This window comes from Neophocaena asiaeorientalis, unplaced genomic scaffold, assembly GCF_003031525.2.
Source record: "Neophocaena asiaeorientalis asiaeorientalis breed wild unplaced genomic scaffold, Neophocaena_asiaeorientalis_V1.1 scaffold46, whole genome shotgun sequence".
Lineage (NCBI taxonomy): Eukaryota > Metazoa > Chordata > Mammalia > Artiodactyla > Phocoenidae > Neophocaena > Neophocaena asiaeorientalis.
The window spans coordinates 2,548,055-2,567,488 of record NW_020175393.1 but is presented as its reverse complement, the minus strand read 5'-3'; the positions used below and the strand labels follow the sequence as shown (position 1 = coordinate 2,567,488).

At 39.4% G+C, this 19,434-nt stretch overlaps 1 protein-coding gene across 1 annotated transcript; it reads right to left on the bottom strand.

The window, feature by feature from the left end:
• Positions 1–5,780: 5,780 nt before the first annotated feature.
• SNRPC (small nuclear ribonucleoprotein polypeptide C) lies at positions 5,781–18,463 on the bottom strand. The gene is made up of 6 exons (XM_024766360.1): positions 18,406–18,463; positions 18,010–18,052; positions 12,782–12,890; positions 10,379–10,468; positions 8,759–8,863; positions 5,781–6,120 (listed from the first exon to the last, which is right to left on the bottom strand). Exons 1-6 carry the CDS (start codon positions 18,411–18,413, stop codon positions 5,996–5,998), a joined length of 480 nt encoding a protein of 159 aa, XP_024622128.1. The 5' UTR covers positions 18,414–18,463; the 3' UTR covers positions 5,781–5,995.
• Between the last annotated feature and the right edge of the window lie 971 nt (positions 18,464–19,434).

Sequence of the window (19,434 nt, the reverse complement as noted above, 5' to 3'; positions counted from 1 at the left end):
CCTAGAGCCCACACTCCACAACAAGAAAAGCCACCCAATGAGAAGCCTGCGCACTGCAACGAAGAGTAGCCCCTACTCACAACAACTAGAGAAAGCCCACGCACGGCAATGAAGACCCAACGCAGCCAGAAACAAAAAATAAATTAATTAAAAAACATATATATATTACTTTCCTCCTGGAGTATCTCTTTTATCAGTCAGGTAGGTTCAGCTGCATGTAACGGAAAACTCAAGATAATGTGTGACCTTAATAAAAAAGATGTTTACTTCTCTTCCAGGTAAAAGAAGTTTAAGGTAGAAGTACATGGCAGCTCTTCAATCTTTAGGACCTAGGCTCCTTCTATCTTGCTAACACCATCCTTAGTTGCCAATTCATGGTCCAAGATGTTGCTTGCATTTCAAGCAAACATCATATCCACATTCCTGTCAACAGAAAAGAGAAAGGGCAGGAAAAAAAAGGCATGTTCTCTCCTGCCACATGGCCTCACCTAGTTACGAGCTGTGGGAAATGTGCTACCACCCATTGCCGATGGTCATGCATACTGATAAAAATTAGGCATTCTCTTATTAAAGATACTAAGAGATACTGGGGTAGGCAATTAGTAATGTCTAGCTGCCACTCTAGGCTCTATTGTTATTCTTTTTGTCCTCCTCACATGCTTCTCTCTCTAGCAGAGCCCTGAGAGATAAAAGGGATGATGAGGGGGAAAATATAGCATTTGAGTGTAGAGGTAAAATTCTTTGTCCTACTTTTTATTTCTATATTCTTTCAACAAGCATCCCCAGAAAGTACTAGGATGTGATGTACAGGCAAAGAGGAGGGGGGAAGGATTAAGAGACCTGTTTCTCAGGGTCATTGTGAAAGCTAAGTACTTACAAAGGGCTTTGAGATCTTGGCCTCCGGTGCTGAGTTCAAAGTTGCATCATCATATGAGGACGTAAGTCATCTTATGGGCTTTTCTTTTTCAAGAATGTGAAACCAGTTTGCCTTTATTTTTTGGCTGTGCCACACAGCATGTGGGATCTTAGTTCCCCAAGCAGGGATTGAACCCACACGCCCTGCAACGGGAGCTCGGAATCTTAACCACTGGACCGCCAGGGAAGTCCCCTTATGGGCTTTTCTTAATTGGCAGCCGGGGAAAGATACTTATTCAAAAGGAACAAGTATGGAGAATTTGGACAATCACCTGGTAGGTGATCAAAATTACTGTTACCAATGAGGGGCGGATGCCTGTGTGCCTGCCTACAGATGTGATATTCCAGGGATGCAACTGAGGACATGTACCAAACTGTAATCATGAGGAAACATCAGGCAAACCCAAAATGAGAAATGAGGAACATCCTATTAAACAAAAGCCGGTGAAATAATCAGTGTCATAAAAGACAAAAGAGAGGCTGAGGAATTGTTCTAGATTAAAAGGAGACTAAGGAGATGTGACAAAAAATTAAAGTACATGATTCCAGAGAGGATTCTCTACAGGAAAGGGGAAAAAAATACAAGGACAATGTTGGATCAGTGGGCAAAAATGAAACATGGTTGGTAGATTAAATTTTTTTTTTTTTTTTTGCGGTACACGGGCCTCTCACTGTTGTGGCCTCTCCCGTTGTGCAGCACAGGCTCCGGACGCGCAGGCCCAGCAGCCATGGCTCACGGGCCAAGCCGCTCCGCGGCATGTGGGATCCTCCCGGACCAGGGCACGAACCTGTGTCCCCTGCATCAGCAGGTGGACTCTCAACCACTGCGCCACCAGGGAAGCCCTAGATTAAATTATTGAATCAAGGTTGATAACTAAACCACAGTTGTATAAGAGAATATACTTATTCTTAGGAAATACACACTTAAATATTTATGGTAAAGGGTATGATACAAGCAATTTACTCTCAAATGGTTCAGAATAAAAAAGAATGTATATATATGGAGAGAGAGCACAAGCACAAATGATAAAACAAATGAGGTGAAATGCTAACAGGTAACAAAAGGTGATGGGTGGTTCTGATTAAAGGGTATGTAAGTGTTCGTAAGTGTTCTTTGTGCAGTTCTTAAACTTTTCTGTAAGTTTGAAATCTACCACCCTGACCCTTAAAGAGCAAGAACAATAAGGATCATTCGGACTTTTTTATTCCTGCATTTGTCTGATGAACTATTCTAGATGCTGAATTTGATCCTGTGCCAGAAAGTCTAACCTTTAAATTTTCAATTGGCAGGGAAAGAAATGTCTTCAATTAGTTAATGTTTATTAAGGTTTTCATGTAAAACAATATACCAGGCAAGCCTTCGGGACACCTCTGTCAGAGGAACAAGTATGGAGAATTTGGACAATCAACTGGTAGGTGATCAAAATTACTAGAGTAAATAGTAATTTACTGAATAAATTACTATTAGTAATAGTGATTTAGTATTAGTAGATAGTAATTTACTAATACTAATTTACTAATAAATTACCTTAGTAAAATTACTAAGGTAGGCCAGGCTTTTTTCTTCTGTTCACCAAGTGAAAGATACCATCTGACCGAAGCTATGTAATTGGGACAAGCACTTAATCATCACTGGACTTTTTCCATACAGGATGACCAAGTTAGCCTGTGGTTCTATGCAAGGATCCCATTTCTCATGCAGCCTGGAATCAAGAGGCCTGGCATGCTGACAAAACCATTAAAGCCATGCAGTAGACATGATGACAGCTTGGACTTTTTTTTTATACAGCAGGTTCTTATTAGTTATCCATTTTATACATATTCGTGTATATATGTCAATCCCAATCTCCCAAATCATCCCACCACCACCCCCACTGCCACCACTTTCCCCCCTTGGTGTCCATACGTTTGTTCTCTACATCTGTGTCTCTATCTCTATTTCTGCCCTGCAAGCCGGTTCATCTGTACCATTTTTCTAGGTTCCACATACGTGCGTTAATACACGGTATTTGTTTTTCTCTTTCTGACTTACTTCACTCCATGACAGTCTCTAGGTCCATCCACGTCTCTACAAATGACCCAATTTTGTTCCTTTTTATGGCTGAGTAATATTCCATTGTATATATGTACCACATCTTCTTTATCCGTTTGTCTGTCAATGGGCATTTAGGTTGCTTCCATGACCTGGCTATTGTAAATAGTGCTGTGTACCTATACAAATGCTCACATTACAGTTGACTCATATTTTAGAATTAAAACCAGATGTCTAAAGGCATAAATCAATAGCAGTAAGTTTATCTTCTTTATAGCCTCTTACAAAGGAAATGTCTTATGATCATTCATTATAATAATAGTTTGCCCTAGAAGGAGTTAATAAACAAAATAAAAAGAACCTTCCTTAGAACTATTTATTCCTACTTTTGTTCACTGTAGTTAAAACTTGTTAAACTTTTAAGTCATCATATTGTTTTTCTGAAGCTATGTAAAACACTTTCTTCAAAGACTAGAAATGTTTCTAGGGTGGATATTCAACCTTAAAAACATACTGTGGAAAAAGCTTCCTTTTAGGAAAACCTGGGTTGTTTTCTGTGTATCCAGAGGCTCTTTACCCTGAGCCTCACAGAGCTATACAAAACAGAAACTTGCTGAGTCATATATAAGCTCGCTTGGCACAGTTTCCCCTAACAAACCGTTAAGTCTGCAGAAGATTTTAAAAACAAATCTGAGCTATAAAAGTCACATAAACTATCAATTTCTGAGACTTAAGTCCTCCTTAAAAAGATGTGACAATAAAAAACTAAAAGGCAACAAGTAGTCCTGGCAAAAGCTCAGACTAGGAAGTTGACTCAGCTCCTACAGAGGCTGGGCATAAAGATCATCTCACTGTAAGGATATCTATTTCTAACCTCTTGTTTACCTAGATATGGTGATTTATTTGCCTAAATTAGCTTCTCTTCAAAATATTCATGAGTTTCTAGGGGAAAAAAGTAATCTACCCATTGTCATTTTAATTTCTAGCTACAAATCTTTTCAAAATTATAGACACATACATAGAGTTATACTCTTTTTTTCTTTTAAATTTATTTATGTGGTTGGGCCGCATCTTAGTTGCAGCAGGCGGGCTCCTTAGTTGTGGCATGCGAACTCTTAGTTGCAGCATGCATGGGGGATCTAGTTCCCTGACCAGGGATGGAACCCGGGCCCCCTGCATTGGGAGCTCGGAGTCTTAACCACTGCGCCACCAGGGAAGTCCCCAGAGTTACAATCTTGAGTAAAATAGATCCTAAGACAGAGTTTGCCAAACCCACTAATAATAATCAAAATTTCCTAGGGAGTTTTCCCAAAATGCAAATTTCCTAACCCTAAACCAGATATATAGAATCAAAATCTGGCATCTTTATTTTGGAAAAGGTCCTCCATAATTCTGATCACCAAGCCAGGTTGTAAACTGCTGGTTTAGGGCACCCTCTAACCATCACTATAACAATAACCTCAGACGGGAAAGGTGGCTTCTTTTGTTTTTTTTTTTAAATAGCTAATGATTCAAAATCCAAAAGATAGAAAAAGGTGGCAAACCTTTCTCCTTCATCCCTGTCCCCCAGCCACCCATTTACTCTTCACGGGCAACCAATATCTCCAGCTGCTGATCTGTCCTTCCAGAGATCCTTTAAGCACACACAGGCACATACAGGTATCTCCTTTACAAAAGGATAGCAGCAAACAATACATTATGTGAACAAACCAAAGGGCAGGGCAATGTGTATCTTGGAGTTCTTTCCCTATCAGTATAGAACTTCCTTATTCTGTCCCAGCCACCCATTTACTCTTCATGGGCAACCAATATCTCCAGCTGCTGATCTGTCCTTCCAGAGATCCTTTAAGCACACACAGGCACATACAGGTATCTCCTTTACAAAAGGATAGCAGCAAACAATACATTGTTATGTGAACAAACCAAAGTGCAGGGCAATGTGTATCTCGGAGTTCTTTCCCTATCAGTATAGAACTTCCTTATTCTGTTTCAACAAGCATGGTACATGCCACTTCGTGGATGTCACGTACTTGATAAATCAGTCCCCTTTCACTGGACACCTATGTGATTTCCAGTCTCTTGCTATAATGCATAATCTTGTACACAAGTCATTTCATACATGTGCAAGTCTACCTGTAGGATAAATTCCTAGACATAGAAACACTATGTCAAAGGATACAAGCATTGTAATTCTGAGCGATACTGCCAAATTGCCCTCCCCAGAGGTTATACAATTTTCACTCCTACCTGTAGTATGAAATAGTTTAGATTTTACACTGAGCTGAATATGAACAGTGGCGATGGCTTACTTTCTAGATGCCTCCCTGAAAATATCCTCCTTTTATAGCCTAGTGACAAATAACATTCTGCAAACACCTTCTGCACCATGAAAATCCACATAGTTTTCTCATTACTAATAGAACATTTTCTGACTATTTGAAGTCCAAAAAAAAGAGGAGCTGAGTGAAAGGAGGTTAAGGCAATTCTTGCTGCTGTAGCTGACATGCGCTCACCGTGAAGCCTTTTTCCCTACTTTAGCATAAAAGAATTAAAATTTTCCACTCACTACACAAAGTATTATTAATGTGAAAAATTAACCAGGTGCTGTTTATTATTTTAATCAACAAAAGCTCCACAAGTGTTGGATTTACCAGTTTTTGCACAAGAGGACTTTACTAAATAAAGACAAGGTGCCCAAAGGGACCCACTCTACAGCTAAGGGAAAATAATGTCATACAGAGGGCATGCTGAAGAAAGAACGAGCTAGAGAAACACAACTGGACTCTCTTTTATAATACAAAAAGAATACAGAAGGGAGAAAAAAGGGAACACATTTTTAACTAAAAGAATTGACAATTTTATTTTCACATTTCACAATACAAATGAAAATTGCTTTTTCTGTCCCACCACTCCCCTCCAAAACTACTCTTTGATAGGAAGGGGGAGCAAGTCTTCCTTGTCATCCTGTTAGAAAACATCCCGAGTCACAGCACCATGATCTCCTGGTGAAGTAATATAAAACTGATATAAAGAGGTTCCCCAATCTCCTTATCTGTCTGGTCGAGTCATTCCTGGCCGGGTGGGCACCATCATGGGACGGGCAGGAGGTCTCATCATTGGGGGCCCAGGCATCATTGGCATGTGGCCTCCCATAGGCGGCCTCATTCCAGGAGCTGCAGGTAAAACAAAGAAAAGGAAAAAAGACAGTCAAAAATACTACTTAGGAGAGCTTGATGGGACTTCAATAAAAGACAAAAAAGTAGCCCCCCCCTGCAAAATGCTGGAAAAAAGACATACTTGACAGAAGAAATGCAACAAATTCATCACATCTGTAAATTACTGAGACATTCTCAAACAAAAAACAAAAAGGTCAACACAAGAACCATATGGGAATCATGATCTAATGATAGTAAGGGGGAAACTATTAATAGACTGCTTTCCAGAAATCACCAGGGACTAGTTCCCTAAATTGACCATTTTTCTCACTCAGGGAAATTCACAACTAAGTCACATGTTAGTCAGCTCTTTTAATCAGTTCTATCCACCATATAACCAGGAGCTATTTCATGAATGTACACAGGCACGGAGGACAATCTTACCACTAAGCGTTTGTTCGGAGCTGTAGGAAAGGTGAGCAGGAGGCCCATGCTGAGAACCTGTTAGTAACCATACTTAGCTCAAGTCAAGAAAAATAATAGGCAATAATGTGATTTATAGCAATTAGCACACACACACAAATCTGATTTTTCTAATACATTTCAGAAACTATTAATGAGTTTTTTTTAAGTGTCCCATCAATACACCAGCCAAATAAATGAGTCAGGGAAGGGAGGGCAAGCAGACAGGTGAGGGTTGGGGAGGAATACAGGCAGCTTCACGGGAGTGGTAATGTTCTACTTCCTCAGCTGGGTGGTGGGTTCATGGTATTAATTGTATTACTACGCCTTATAATTTTCATGTTACATATCTTCTTTTTAAATATCAAATTTTACCTAATTATTTATTTTCAACTAAATCATTTTGATTAAAGGCTTGCAATAAATGCTTCAAAAGAAAACTATATTTAAAGTTGAATATAGCCTTATCACAAAAAGTAAAACACAACTATATTTAAAGTTGAATATAGCCTTATCACAAAAAGTAAAACACAAGGATATGCAAAAACACAAAATCCAACAGATACAGAACTGAATTTCAACAGAAACAGAAAATACTAAAACTTCTAAATATCTTATTAAAAAATCCCTCCATGACATAACCTGTATTCAGCATTTCTTAGAAGAAACTGATCTAGACCAAAGACTGAAAATGAGGCCCCTGAAAACTTTTTCTTTGGTCTCCATAATGCCTTAAATCTTAATTAGTTGTCAACACTGGCAATTAATATGTCTTGTTACTAATAAGTAATTCTAGACTTCTTTTTTCATCTTTTTATTGTGGAAATGTTCAAACATACACAAGCATAGAAAAAAAGAATATAATGAACATCCATGTACCCATCAACCAGCTTAAACAATTATCCACCCGAGGGCAACCTTGTTTTATCTTATCCTCACCCACCCCCCAGCTACTCAATTACTTTAATGCAAATCCCATAATTTTATTATTTTATCCTGGCTAAAAACAACAACAACAAAATACTCGGGCAAATTGGCAACACTAAGCCTGTATTCTCAAATGTCAACCACAGGTTGACCCTGAGTTCTAGAAGGCTTCTTTGCATGTGACAAGCATTCCCCAATTCACATCCCTAACCCCTCTAGGGATGTGAATCTGTGATCCCAATTTAAGAATGCAAAAGACATCTGAGTCACTTAGATTGTGTTTTGGATTCACAAGCCAGTAAAGCACGAATTCTCTTTATCTAAACTCTCCCACCCCTAAATGATACCCACAGCAAGCATACTGAATGTTTCTGGCCAGGAAGCTACTCTAATGCCTTTGCACCTTGTCTTACCAGTTGAGTTGTAGGCTTCTTATGTCAGTTGTATTTACTCTAATTACATAATTTAATTATTCTGCAAACTGATGAAATAAGAATGTAGAAAAAGAACGATTTCTATAAAAACTAAGCTGATAATAAGAAAGTCTCAGGCAAATCATTCCCCAAAAGTACTCACAAATATGGTAAGCGAAACGATCATAAAAAATAGAAACTAAATTGCCTCACAAGGTCTCTAATCACTTCAAAGAAAATGAAACTGAAGTTGGTAAAGGACGCATTATGAGTATGGCTTTCTGGTTTATGCAAGAAATATATGGTGTTCCAGTCAGTAGACTCATTCTCAAAGCAAAGGCCCTGACCATGTATCAGAAAACTCTGCAAATTAATGTACATTTATGTTTATGTTAAAATAAAATGTTTGAGGCATAAGTTTTTTCCCCTTCCTGAATAAAAGACTAACTACCAGGCCTAAGGTCTTTTTCATAAATACTAATTAACCTAGTTAACTTGCAAGATTAAATCAGCAATAGGCGGTAGCTCTGCTCCAAATCAAAACCAAGAAAAGCAGCAGCACAAATATATATCTACCCTTCTCCGCATTATAAATGGCCAAAAGTCAGGAGGGGGTGAGGAAACAGGAGGGACAGAGGAGAAGGAAAAAAGAGGCAGTCTTATCCTGCTTTCAGTTGCACAAGGTCTTTGGATACCATCCAATTACACTGATAAACCAAGTATTTCTTTTTATCAGTATAGATTCACCAAATGTAATTTGTTGCAATACATTTAGACAGCTAATTAAGAATTCTATTTAAATGGAAAGCTAAAACACAATGGAGCATCCAAGAAGGAAAGAGATTCAAACTTACCAGGTCCCACTGGCATCATCCCAGGAGGAGGAGGGCCCATCATTGGCATCATGGGAGGGCCCCCCATGTGGGGTGCTGGCATCATCCCAGGGCGAGGAGGACCCGCTGAAATAAAGAATGGGGCCTGAGGCTGAGATATGCCTGTATATTAACATTTTCTCTTCTCAGTGAAATAGGGCCTCATGATCTGGCCCAAATTCTGTAATAGTTCTGTAACTTCTTATGGCTTCTTTTGTAACAGCAGATTCACAAAAATCAGTGGGCTACAAAACTTTAGTTACATTATGACTAAAAAACAAGAACAAGCCTGCCTAGACAGAAGTGTAAAATAAAGATAAGTTTCCCAGGGCTTCCCTGGTGGCGCAGTGGTTGAGAGTCCACCTGCCGATGCAGGGGACACGGGTTCATGCCCCAGACCGGGAAGATCCCACATGCCGCAGAGTGGCTGGGCCCGTGAGCCATGGCCGCTGAGCCTGTGCGTCCAGAGCCTGTGCTCCGCAACGGGAGAGGCCACAACAGTGAGAGGCCCGCGTACAGCAAAAAAAAAAAAAAAAAAAAAAAAGTTTCCCAGGTTAAAAAGATTCCAACAGTTTAAATTTTTAAAAGAAGGGTATTATACCCCTGATGAACTTAAGCCACAAGTACCTAATTTCAGATCTTTTTTTTTTCCCCAATCAAAACTATGTTTAAGAGAGTCTTTGGAAATACGAAAATGTTTCCGCACAGATATTCCTGAACAATAACAATCTGGAACAACTTAGATGTCCAACAATAAGCAAATGGTGAGACTGATCATGTACATTCATACCACTGACTATTCTACCATTAAAAATAATGGAGTTAAAAAAAAAAAAAAAAAAAAAAATAATGGAGTTGAGTGCTAGCCAGTCAGGATAGAGTAGGAGAGCAAGCCTGTGATCCTGATCAGGTCCCAGGATGGCAGGATTCCAAGAAGGGTTTGGTGGGTCACTAGTGGTCTACCTGCATTAGTGTGCAACTATTATAAACAGCCTACTTCTCTGTGTTTATATCCATGATAATTTACAGGACTGAGTTTAGGTCTCTGAGTTCAATTTTAATCTGAACCCTTCCAGGAGGGCCAAAGAACTTATGGCCTAGTTGCACAATGTCCTCCTGTCTGTCATGCAGAAACAATAAGCCTTCCCAGAGAGTAGAGTCCTTTGATCCACTCCTCTTTTAACTATGCAATTTTTGTCTTTCACAGGTATATATATTGGTTTTAGATGAGTTACAAGGTTGGGAGAGAGACTGAGGAGTTTATCAGCTACATCAATCCTCCAGTGTTGTATTCATAGCAGTAAACAACTCAGCAGCAATACCTCTTTATACATCAGCTCATCTAATCACAGGTACATTCTGAGCTTTCCACTGACTCTATCTCAGACCCATTTGAGATGTCACAAATATAATACCCTAATAATAAGGTAATCAGAAGGTAACTCTAAAGATATTTCAGAAATTATACCACTGAAGTTGTTTTCTATTACTGCCTATGTATTCATTTAATGAACATGTGAAAGCCAACTGTGAGATAATCTAACAAAATCAAGGGTAATCTGCCCAGTTACACCCCTTAAGATAAAAACTTTATAAACTTACGGAGACTGGGGGGAGGTGGAATCATTGCCCCTGCAGGAGGAGGAGCAGAGAATGGAGTAGGAGGTATCTTTCCTTGTTGGAATGCAGCCGCTTTGGAGAGTGAGGAAAAACACAACAAACAGTGAATGAGAATTCAGCAACCCATTTATTTACTAAAATAACCACTTTCTTTTAAATTTTTAACAGTCCCATATTTCACTCTAAAAAGCATTCATCTAAGATTACTACATCATGGTCTCCACAGTTTTTAAATCAACTTTACGTACTCACAAGCTACAACTGCAATTAATTGGTTTACTGATCTGGGTTTTTTAACCTGTTTTTATTTCATCAGCATTCCTATGGATGAATTAACTGTGAGAGACTAGTTAACTACGAGTGAAAACCTCCCACCTATAAATGTCTTACCAAAGAGCAGCAGTCATCTTTAATCTGTACATGTAGTTGACACTCAATTCAAGCTGCTCATAGTTTTGTTTGAAAAATGTGTGATAACTGCCCAGAGGCCAGGCTTTGTAAAATTTCAATCCTTCCTATATATGCTTGCCTCCATCAAAACAATATACCATTTTGGTTTACCTGTTTTGAAACTAATGCACTGAGGTAAGAGATGTAAAAGAAACAAAGATTTCAAAGCAAGAGCCTGCTCCGAAGGAGATGATGATCTTGAAAAATGTCCAATAAAATTATCTTTTTATTTTTCTTTCAGACAATATGAGGCACAAATGAAAACAAAAGAAATTGAAGATTGTTTATATTTGGTTTGGGAAAGGAGTCATACATAAATACTAAAATACACACTCATAAATTCTATTCCTGAATTTGTTAGCCCTTCCCAATTCAGTGCAGCCTGCAGCCCAGACACTCCCCCATTCCACTCCAACCCCACAAGTGCAAAGGAGATCAAATTACTCAAGTAGATCACTGGTAATTCACGAGAACCAGATCCAAAAAATGACCTAGAGTAGAGATTTATGAACAGCTATCATATTCCTCCAAACAGAGCCTGTGCTCTCTAAGGGATCACATCCCCCAGCAAAAGCCTTTTCCAATCAAAAGTCACCTCCCACACGTTGTGTAGGACAGCCTGTAAAGGCTGAAGAGGGAGTGGCTAAGTAGCGGACTCAACATCAACATAACCCTGAACATGATGAGGTAAGCCTCCAAGGGCTTGCTTCTTATCCTCTAAAAATCCTCCATCAAAAACATTTACTCATCTTAAATTATTCGGCTGAGCACAAAAAATAACAAAAATGCTGCTAACCTCTAATGCAAGAAACTTCCAACATCTTTACAAATAGAGGAGAAAATGATTACATTATATTTTTTCCCAAATGAAATGAGACAATGTCTGAGATTTGCTCCTTAATAATCCAGGAGGGGAAAGGGAGTAGACTGCCTCAACAAGGGGCAATTCTGTCCCCTTGGGAACACCGGGCAATGTGTGAAGATATTTTTAGTCACAACTGGGCATTGCTATTGGCATCTAGCAGGTATAGGCCAGGGTTGCTGAACAGTCTACAATGCACAGGACAGCCCCCAACAAAGAATTATCAGGCCCCAAATATAAATAGTGCTAAGTTTGAGAACTTTAATATAAATGAAACAAGACTGCCGCAGCAGAGTGATGCGGGTGTGGCAGCCATGGGAGGTTTATTCTCTAAAGTTTTCCTTCTATTGTGCTTAAAATTTTCCATGATAGTTTTGCTTTTTTTAAAAAAAAATAAAATCACACCACAATCAAGGTCCACATTTGCCTGCCAGTTCTGGGTACAATGAACGATCAGGAAAGGCCGTGTTTCAAATACACCAGGATGATCTAACATAAAAATGCAGTATCTCTGTCAGTGCCTTGGACCCAACTATCCTGAACAACAAAAATGTTCTTAATTAAACAAAAAGAGTATGGCATGTATGGCAGCGGTCCAAAATATACCCAAACTATTCTGTCACATCAGTTACTTCCTTTGTGACCAGTTATCTTTGCCAGGACAACAAAGAATAAAAGTGTCTCAAACTCTTCAAAGAGAGCTACAAACTCACCCCCATCTTTTCCTATTACAACCAGAAAACAGATCTAAAAACCATGGCTCACTACAAAGGAGGTTCTGCATAAATGTGCTACAAAATCTGGTCCACATCAATAGTGAAATATTAGGCAACTCATTCTTCTCTGCCCAAATTCCCAGTCTAATCAATACCTGATTGCTCTAACCTCAAAAATTAATATTAATGTTTTCCTATATCCCTGGGAAACCAATGACCTTCCACTTCTTTGATTCAGCACATCAGAATACTCCTATTTATCATTCAGAATGAGTTGCTTCTGTGAAAAACAACAGAGACAGGGACGAGAAAGAATGGAACCATTCTACCACATCAGAACAAGAGACTGAAACGCACTTGTTTTGTCAATCAGGCTCTGAGCCTGCTCTTCCATCCATTTCTGATAGTAGTCTTTCACATTCTCTTTGTGTTTCCTACCACTGCAGTGTGTCTTTCTCACAGATGGCTGTAAAACAAAAGGTTGCATCAGTCAGAGAAACAAATATCCAAAACCAGAAAATTTTTAAAGCCTTACCTTTTAATAGGTAACCTGGCTACCTCTAGCAGCCTTAGCTGGTGCCAAAGCATCACTTAAAAACATTATCCAGCAATGTACTGTGGTAATTTACCTACTGTATTTATTATGTAAACCAGGGGTCAGAAAACTATGGCCCATGGGTCACCCACCTGATTTTGTGGAAAAAAAGTACTGGAACACAGTGGTGTTCATTTGTTTATGTATAGTCTATGTCTTGTCTCTACAACAGCAGAGTTGAGCAGTTGCAACAAAGACTGTTTGGTCCACAAACCCAAAATAATTACAAACTGGCATTTGAAGAAAAAGTTTACAATCCACTGATCGAGAAAACAATATCATATAATGCCCTTTCTTAGGCCATTCTACAGCAAAATAATATAGCTTATATACATTTAAATAACACTGTTTATGGGAGTATATTCTTTTAAAGGACGATGGGTCTAGAAAACAGACTCCATGTGAATCACACACAGACCTTTGTCTCTAGCCCACTAATCCTTTTGCTCTTTCTTTAACAGTTTTATTGAGGTAAAACTGACATAAGATAAACTCCACACACTTAACCTTTTGGTTTTTTCAGTTAACATTTATTTAACTCTTACTACATGTCAGACACCATGCTAGGTACTTTACAAGGAGTGCCTCAATCTCTATAGAAATCACACGTGCATGGTACAGTGGAATACTAATCAGAAAGAACGAACCACTGATACGTGCGATTCGGACAAATCTCAAAAACGTGCTGAGCAAAAGAAATCAGATACACACAGAGTGTATAAGGATCCATTCATATGAAGTTTAAAACCAGTAATAATGATCTTTAGTCATAAACACCAAATCAGTCAGTGCCAGGGGTGCAGGGGACTGATTGCAAAAAAACACAAGGAACTTTCTGGAGTGATGGAAATGTTCTATATCTTGATGCATACATGAAGTTGTAATCATTTGACAAGTCATCAAACTGTACACTTAAAATGTGTGCATTTAATTGAATATAAATTATAATTCAATACAATTGATTTTAAAAATCACAAGGCTGGACTTCCCTGGTGGTGCAGTGGTTAAGAATCCACCTGCCAATGCAGGGGACATGGGTTCCATCCCTGGCCCAGAAGATCCCACATGCCGCAGAGCAACTAAGCTGGTGCGTTACAACTACTGAGCCTGTGTTCTAGAGCCCGCGAGCCACAACTACTGAGCCCGCAAGCTGCAACTACTGAAGCCTGTGCGCCTAGAGCTTGTGCTCCACAACAAGAGAACCCACTGCAACAAGAAGCCTGCGCACTGGAACGAAGAGTAGGCCCTGCTCACCACAACTAGAGAACAAAAGCCTGCACACAGCAATGAAGACCCAATGCAGCCAAAAATAAAATTAATTAATTAATAAAAAAATTAAAATCACAAGGTGATTGGGACTTCCCTGGTGGTCCAGTGGTTAAGACTCCACACTCCCAATGCAGGCAGCCTGGGTTCGATCCCTGGTCAGGGAAGTAGATCCCACATGCCGCAACTAAGAGTTTGCATGCCACAACTAAAGATCCCACATGCCACAACCAAGACCCAGCAAAGCCAAATAAATAAATTTTTTTTTAATCACTAGTATGTATAAAATAGATAACATGAGAACCTGCTCTATAGCCACTCTACTTCACTTCGCTGTACAGTAGGAACTAACACAACATCATAAAACAACTATACCCCAATTAAAAAAAAAAAGTTAAAAAAATTTTTAAAAATAAAATGTTTGGTTCTACCGGAAAAAAAAAAGAAATCATCCACTGCATGCAACTCAATTGTCAGGCAGGACACTTGAATTTTTTTTAAATTTATTTATCTATTTTTGGTTGCATTGGGTCTTTGCTGCTGTGCGCAGGCTTTCTCTTGTTGCGGTGAGCGGGGGCTACTCTTCGTTGCAGTGCGCGGGCTTCTCACTGCGGTGGCTTCTCCTGTTGTGGAGCAAGGGCTCTAGGCACATGGGTTCAGTAGTTGTGGCTCGCGGGCTCTAGAGCACAGGCTCACTAGTTGCGATGCACGGGCTTAGTTCTTCCGCGGCATGTGGGATCTGCTGGACCAGGGCTTGAACCTGTGTCCCTTGCATTGGCAGGTGGATTCTTAACCACTGCACCACCAGGGAAGCCCCAGGACATTTGAATTTTCACAGAAGAAAAATAAGAAAATAAACCCATTACCTACTTAAAAAGAAAAAAATCACAAGGTTATTATCTTCTGTTTATGCTTAAAGACTCGTCTCAAAACACATAGATGGTAAGCAGCAAACTAAGGCCTGGAATCCAGATCTCATTCAGATGCTCCTCACAGCTGCCTTCCTCCCTCCTAACTCTCTTCACGTGACTGCTTCAGCAGCAGCATATACGACCAACGTCGTGTGAGCAAAACTGTCTTTTTTATAGTCTGTATCTCAAAATACTGTTCCCTGTCACCCAACCACTGCTTACACTAACACCATAATGATGCCTTAAGCCTAATAACAAAATCATGCCTAAGAACCAGCAAAAGCTCAAAAGTTAGAGCACTGAATGTTTTATACATTCATACTGAACGTTTTATACATTTCAAAGTCCACCACAGGGACTGCTTCAATCACTACGGAAACTTCCTATTTTCACAAGGTATCATGTTAGAACAGCAGTATTACAAGGATTCCTGACAGTTCTCATAAAGAGATATTTATTATAAAGAGACACTTTTCCATTCTCTGAATTCTAGCATTACCAAGATGAGTGAGTATATGACAATATAGCACTGGAAAAGGGTAGAAAGGCATAGCCCCCCCATACTAACAAGTTCAAAAAATTATGACTAGGGGTTTGACCTAGAGAAGGGGTTAGGGATACAAAACCAAAACAAAACAGAAAGATGGGGGATTTATAGGCAAGCTACTACCACTACCAACTTACTGGAGGAGTCTCCTCCAGGACAATCTATAATAATATTTAGAACTATTATTTCTTCAAGAGGAACCACCCTACTTACATGTTCCACAAATCTATTAATGCTGAACTACATCTAACCATGTGTTAGAAAGAATTCCAAATGAAGTGACAACAGAGAAATTATTGGCTAGGTTCTTGCAGCTACTATTCAAGATGACATCATGATCGAGTTCTAATTTCATCAGGTCTCTGCAGAGGCAGCAAAGTAGAGAGCTGCAATTCTGAAGGTATGGCTCACAGACACCACTCAAAGTGAAAGACAGACCAGTGAATTTTAATGTTAAAAGAGTGTATGACATGGTTTCAGATTCCACACTGCAACTAGCCATGTGCTGAGTTTTCGTGCAATAATATAAAGTAATAAAGAATATCCACGATTGTCTAAAAATGCTATTAAAGTACTCCCATATCCATGTGAAGCTGGATTCATCATATACTTCAACCAAAACATAGTGCAATAGATTTGAAGTAGAAGATGAGAATCTGCCAGCTTCCATTAAGTCAGATGTTACACAGGATTCCAAAAATGTTAAAATGCCATTCTTCGTACTTAATTTTTTTGTTTTGGAAAATAGCTATTTTTCACTTTTAAAGTGTTATTTGTATGACAAGTAAAAAGTCTGTTATCATTACCTTTAAATGAATTAATAAGCATTTTTTAAGCTTAAGTTTTAACTTCAAATACAGCAAATTTTAATGGATATAACCCACCTTTTTATCTCTTTTTGAATAATCCAGTAATTTTTAAGAGTGTAAAGGGACCATGAAACAAAAAAAGTTTGAGAGCTGCTGGCATAGAAGCTCTGGAGTTAGACTGCCTAGATTCATCTTCCAGCTCTATACAACTTACTGGTTTTGTAACATCCAGTCAGTTATTTATCCACACTGCCTCAGTTTCCCCCTTTGTAAAATGGGAGATAACACCAACCTCATAGGATTAACATAAGCATTAAACAAAATGATACATGGAAAGCATTTGGAACGCTGCCTGACATACAATAAATATTCAATCTTAGTCGCTCTTATTTGTTAAGCAGTTTTTAATCAAATCAAAGTATTTGGTTTAAAATTTAGGCATTTCTTTCCAATTTAACCAGTCAAACATTTAAGAGCCTTGACACAACGAAATATTTGAACTTCAGAACGTTTTCCTAGAATTTTTACTTGTCATATACATTTTTTTCATCTTTAAACTTGCTAAAGCTTTATTATTTCAGGTCTCCACTGAAAACACTGACTGACGGAAGACTAGTAACTTTGAATTATGAAGACAGTTACAGGAAGAGTGGAAAAACAAACACCCCAAAGTATTTTCTCCAAGCATTAGCCCTTAAACCTTAGCAAGATGAAATGCACAAATTACAAAATTTTTTTAAAATCTAATTTAGGGAGTTCCCTGGTGGCCTAGCAGTTAGGATTCCGGGCTTTCACTGCTGTGGCCTGGGTTCAACCCCTGGTCAGTGAACTGAGATCCCACAAGCTGCACAGTGCAGCCAAAAAAAAAAAGCCTGATTTATTACATATAAGGCTTTTCTTAGGTTTCCTTTTGTTAAAAAAATAACTTTATTGGGCTATAATTCACAGATAATACAATTTACAAATTTTAAGTGTACAATTCAACGGGTGTTCAGTATATTCACAGAGTTGGGCAATCATCACTACAATCAATTTTTTTAAAATTATAGTTGATTTACAAATATTATATTAGTTTCAGGTGTAAAAGACAGTGATTCAATATTTTTGTAGATTATGCTCCGTTTAAAGTTACAAAATAATGGCTATTTCCCCTGTGCTGTACAATTAGCTACTTATACACAGTAGTTTATACCTCTTAATCCCATACCTCTATTTTGCCCCTCCCCACTTCCCTTTCCTCACTGGTAACCACTAGTTTGTTCTCTAAATCAATGAATCTGTTTCTGTTTTGTTATATACATTCGTTTGTTTTATTTTTTTAGATTCCACATACACGTGATAACAGAGTATTTGTCTCTGACTTATTTCACTAAGCATAATACTCTCTAGGTCCATCCATGTTGTTGCAAATGGGAGACATATACGGTTTTTTGAAGCTGAAAAGAAACACTACTTACAGAGTCATGGGTGAGGTATGTATCGCAGTAGTCACAATAAAACCTGAAAAGAGAAAAAGTAGAGAAAGAGAAAATGACAACCCGTTAATAGATGCCCATCCACCGAGGTGCTGTTTACTGAAGGTAAAATAGAAAATAAAATAAAGTAAAAGACCTATTCACGATGAGAAGACATCAAACAGAGCGTCCTGACACAAGCCAAGCTTTTGGGTTGCCTTACGGAGAGTCGACCTCCACACTCGTAAAGAGGTATCTAGAAATCCGGGTCTCCCTTCCTCCCCAGACCCTCTCGCTCCCCCAGAGGCTCGTGGAGCCAGAACCCGCTCTGTGCTCCCCCGCAGGGCCACAATCAGTGATCGAGACCGCGAACACCCCCATATTCAGGGGCCCACTCACTTAGGCATGTCGCTCGGCAGGCCTTTGGCAATTCCGTTCCGCGCCGCCCGGAAGTGACGCGCACAGTGAGCGCCGACGCGGCGGAAGCGATGAGTCAAATGCGACTGCAGAAGCCCCACCCTGTCATCCAATCCACCAGCTGCGCTGCGCCTGCTGTACGGCTTTGTCGGCGGAGCGAGAGGCGGGGCTTGTCCTGCTCTTCCCTTCACCTAGAGGAGTGTGGGAAGGGGGAGTATCAAGTGTCCCTGCGAGGTTCAATGCACGCGCTTGTGGCTGCGATTTTCGATGCTCCTAGAAGCGTGTCGTTCATCCTTTCTTTCGACAGTTATCTAATGAGTGTCTGGTATGTGCCAGGCACAGCTATAAATGCTAAGAAGCCAGCAGTGAACAAAACAGACAAAAATCCTTGCTTTCTTGGAGTTGACATTCGAGTTGGGGAAGACAAATATAGTAATAAAGTCAGTATGTAGTGGGTTAGATGGAGCCAAGTGCTATGGGGAGGGAGGGAATGTAGCATGGAAGAAGGGAGTTCAACTTTAAATAAAACAGAAAGCTTGCTGAGAAAGTGATGACTGAGAAATGATAGGTTCTTAAAGCAAAAAAGCCAGGCGCAAGCCATTTTACATAGTGTCTCTTTTTTTGAGACTCATTAACCACTGGAGGTGGCAGAATCCCCAGTTTCAAATCTCGTGGCTGCTTCCTAGCTGTGCTGCATGTGCAAGTTATTTAATCTTTCTGACTGTTTACTCATCTGAAAAATATGAATAATAGTTCTTACTTGTAAGCTTTGAGGAAGAATTAGATGTGAAAATGCTTGTAAAGCTTTCAGTGCAATGTCTGTACATACTAAGCCCTCCACAAATGGGAGTTATGGTTCCACAGGAGGAAACTGTTAGAAGAAACTTGTCCAGGGAGTTCCCTGGTGGCCTAGGGGTTAGGATTCCAGGTGAGAAATGGAGTATTTCCTACCATATCAGTAAACAAAGGATGTCATACTCATCAGCAATTGCAGCCCCCACTGTCGTGAGC

Coding starts and splice junctions, on each gene's coding strand:
- SNRPC (XM_024766360.1), bottom strand. Junction 10,469..12,781: donor GAGCCTGATTGACAAAACAA/GTGCGTTTCAGT, acceptor CACTCTCCAAAG/CGGCTGCATTCCAACAAGGA. Junction 6,121..8,758: donor GATGATGCCAGTGGGACCTG/GTAAGTTTGAAT, acceptor TTTTACCTGCAG/CTCCTGGAATGAGGCCGCCT.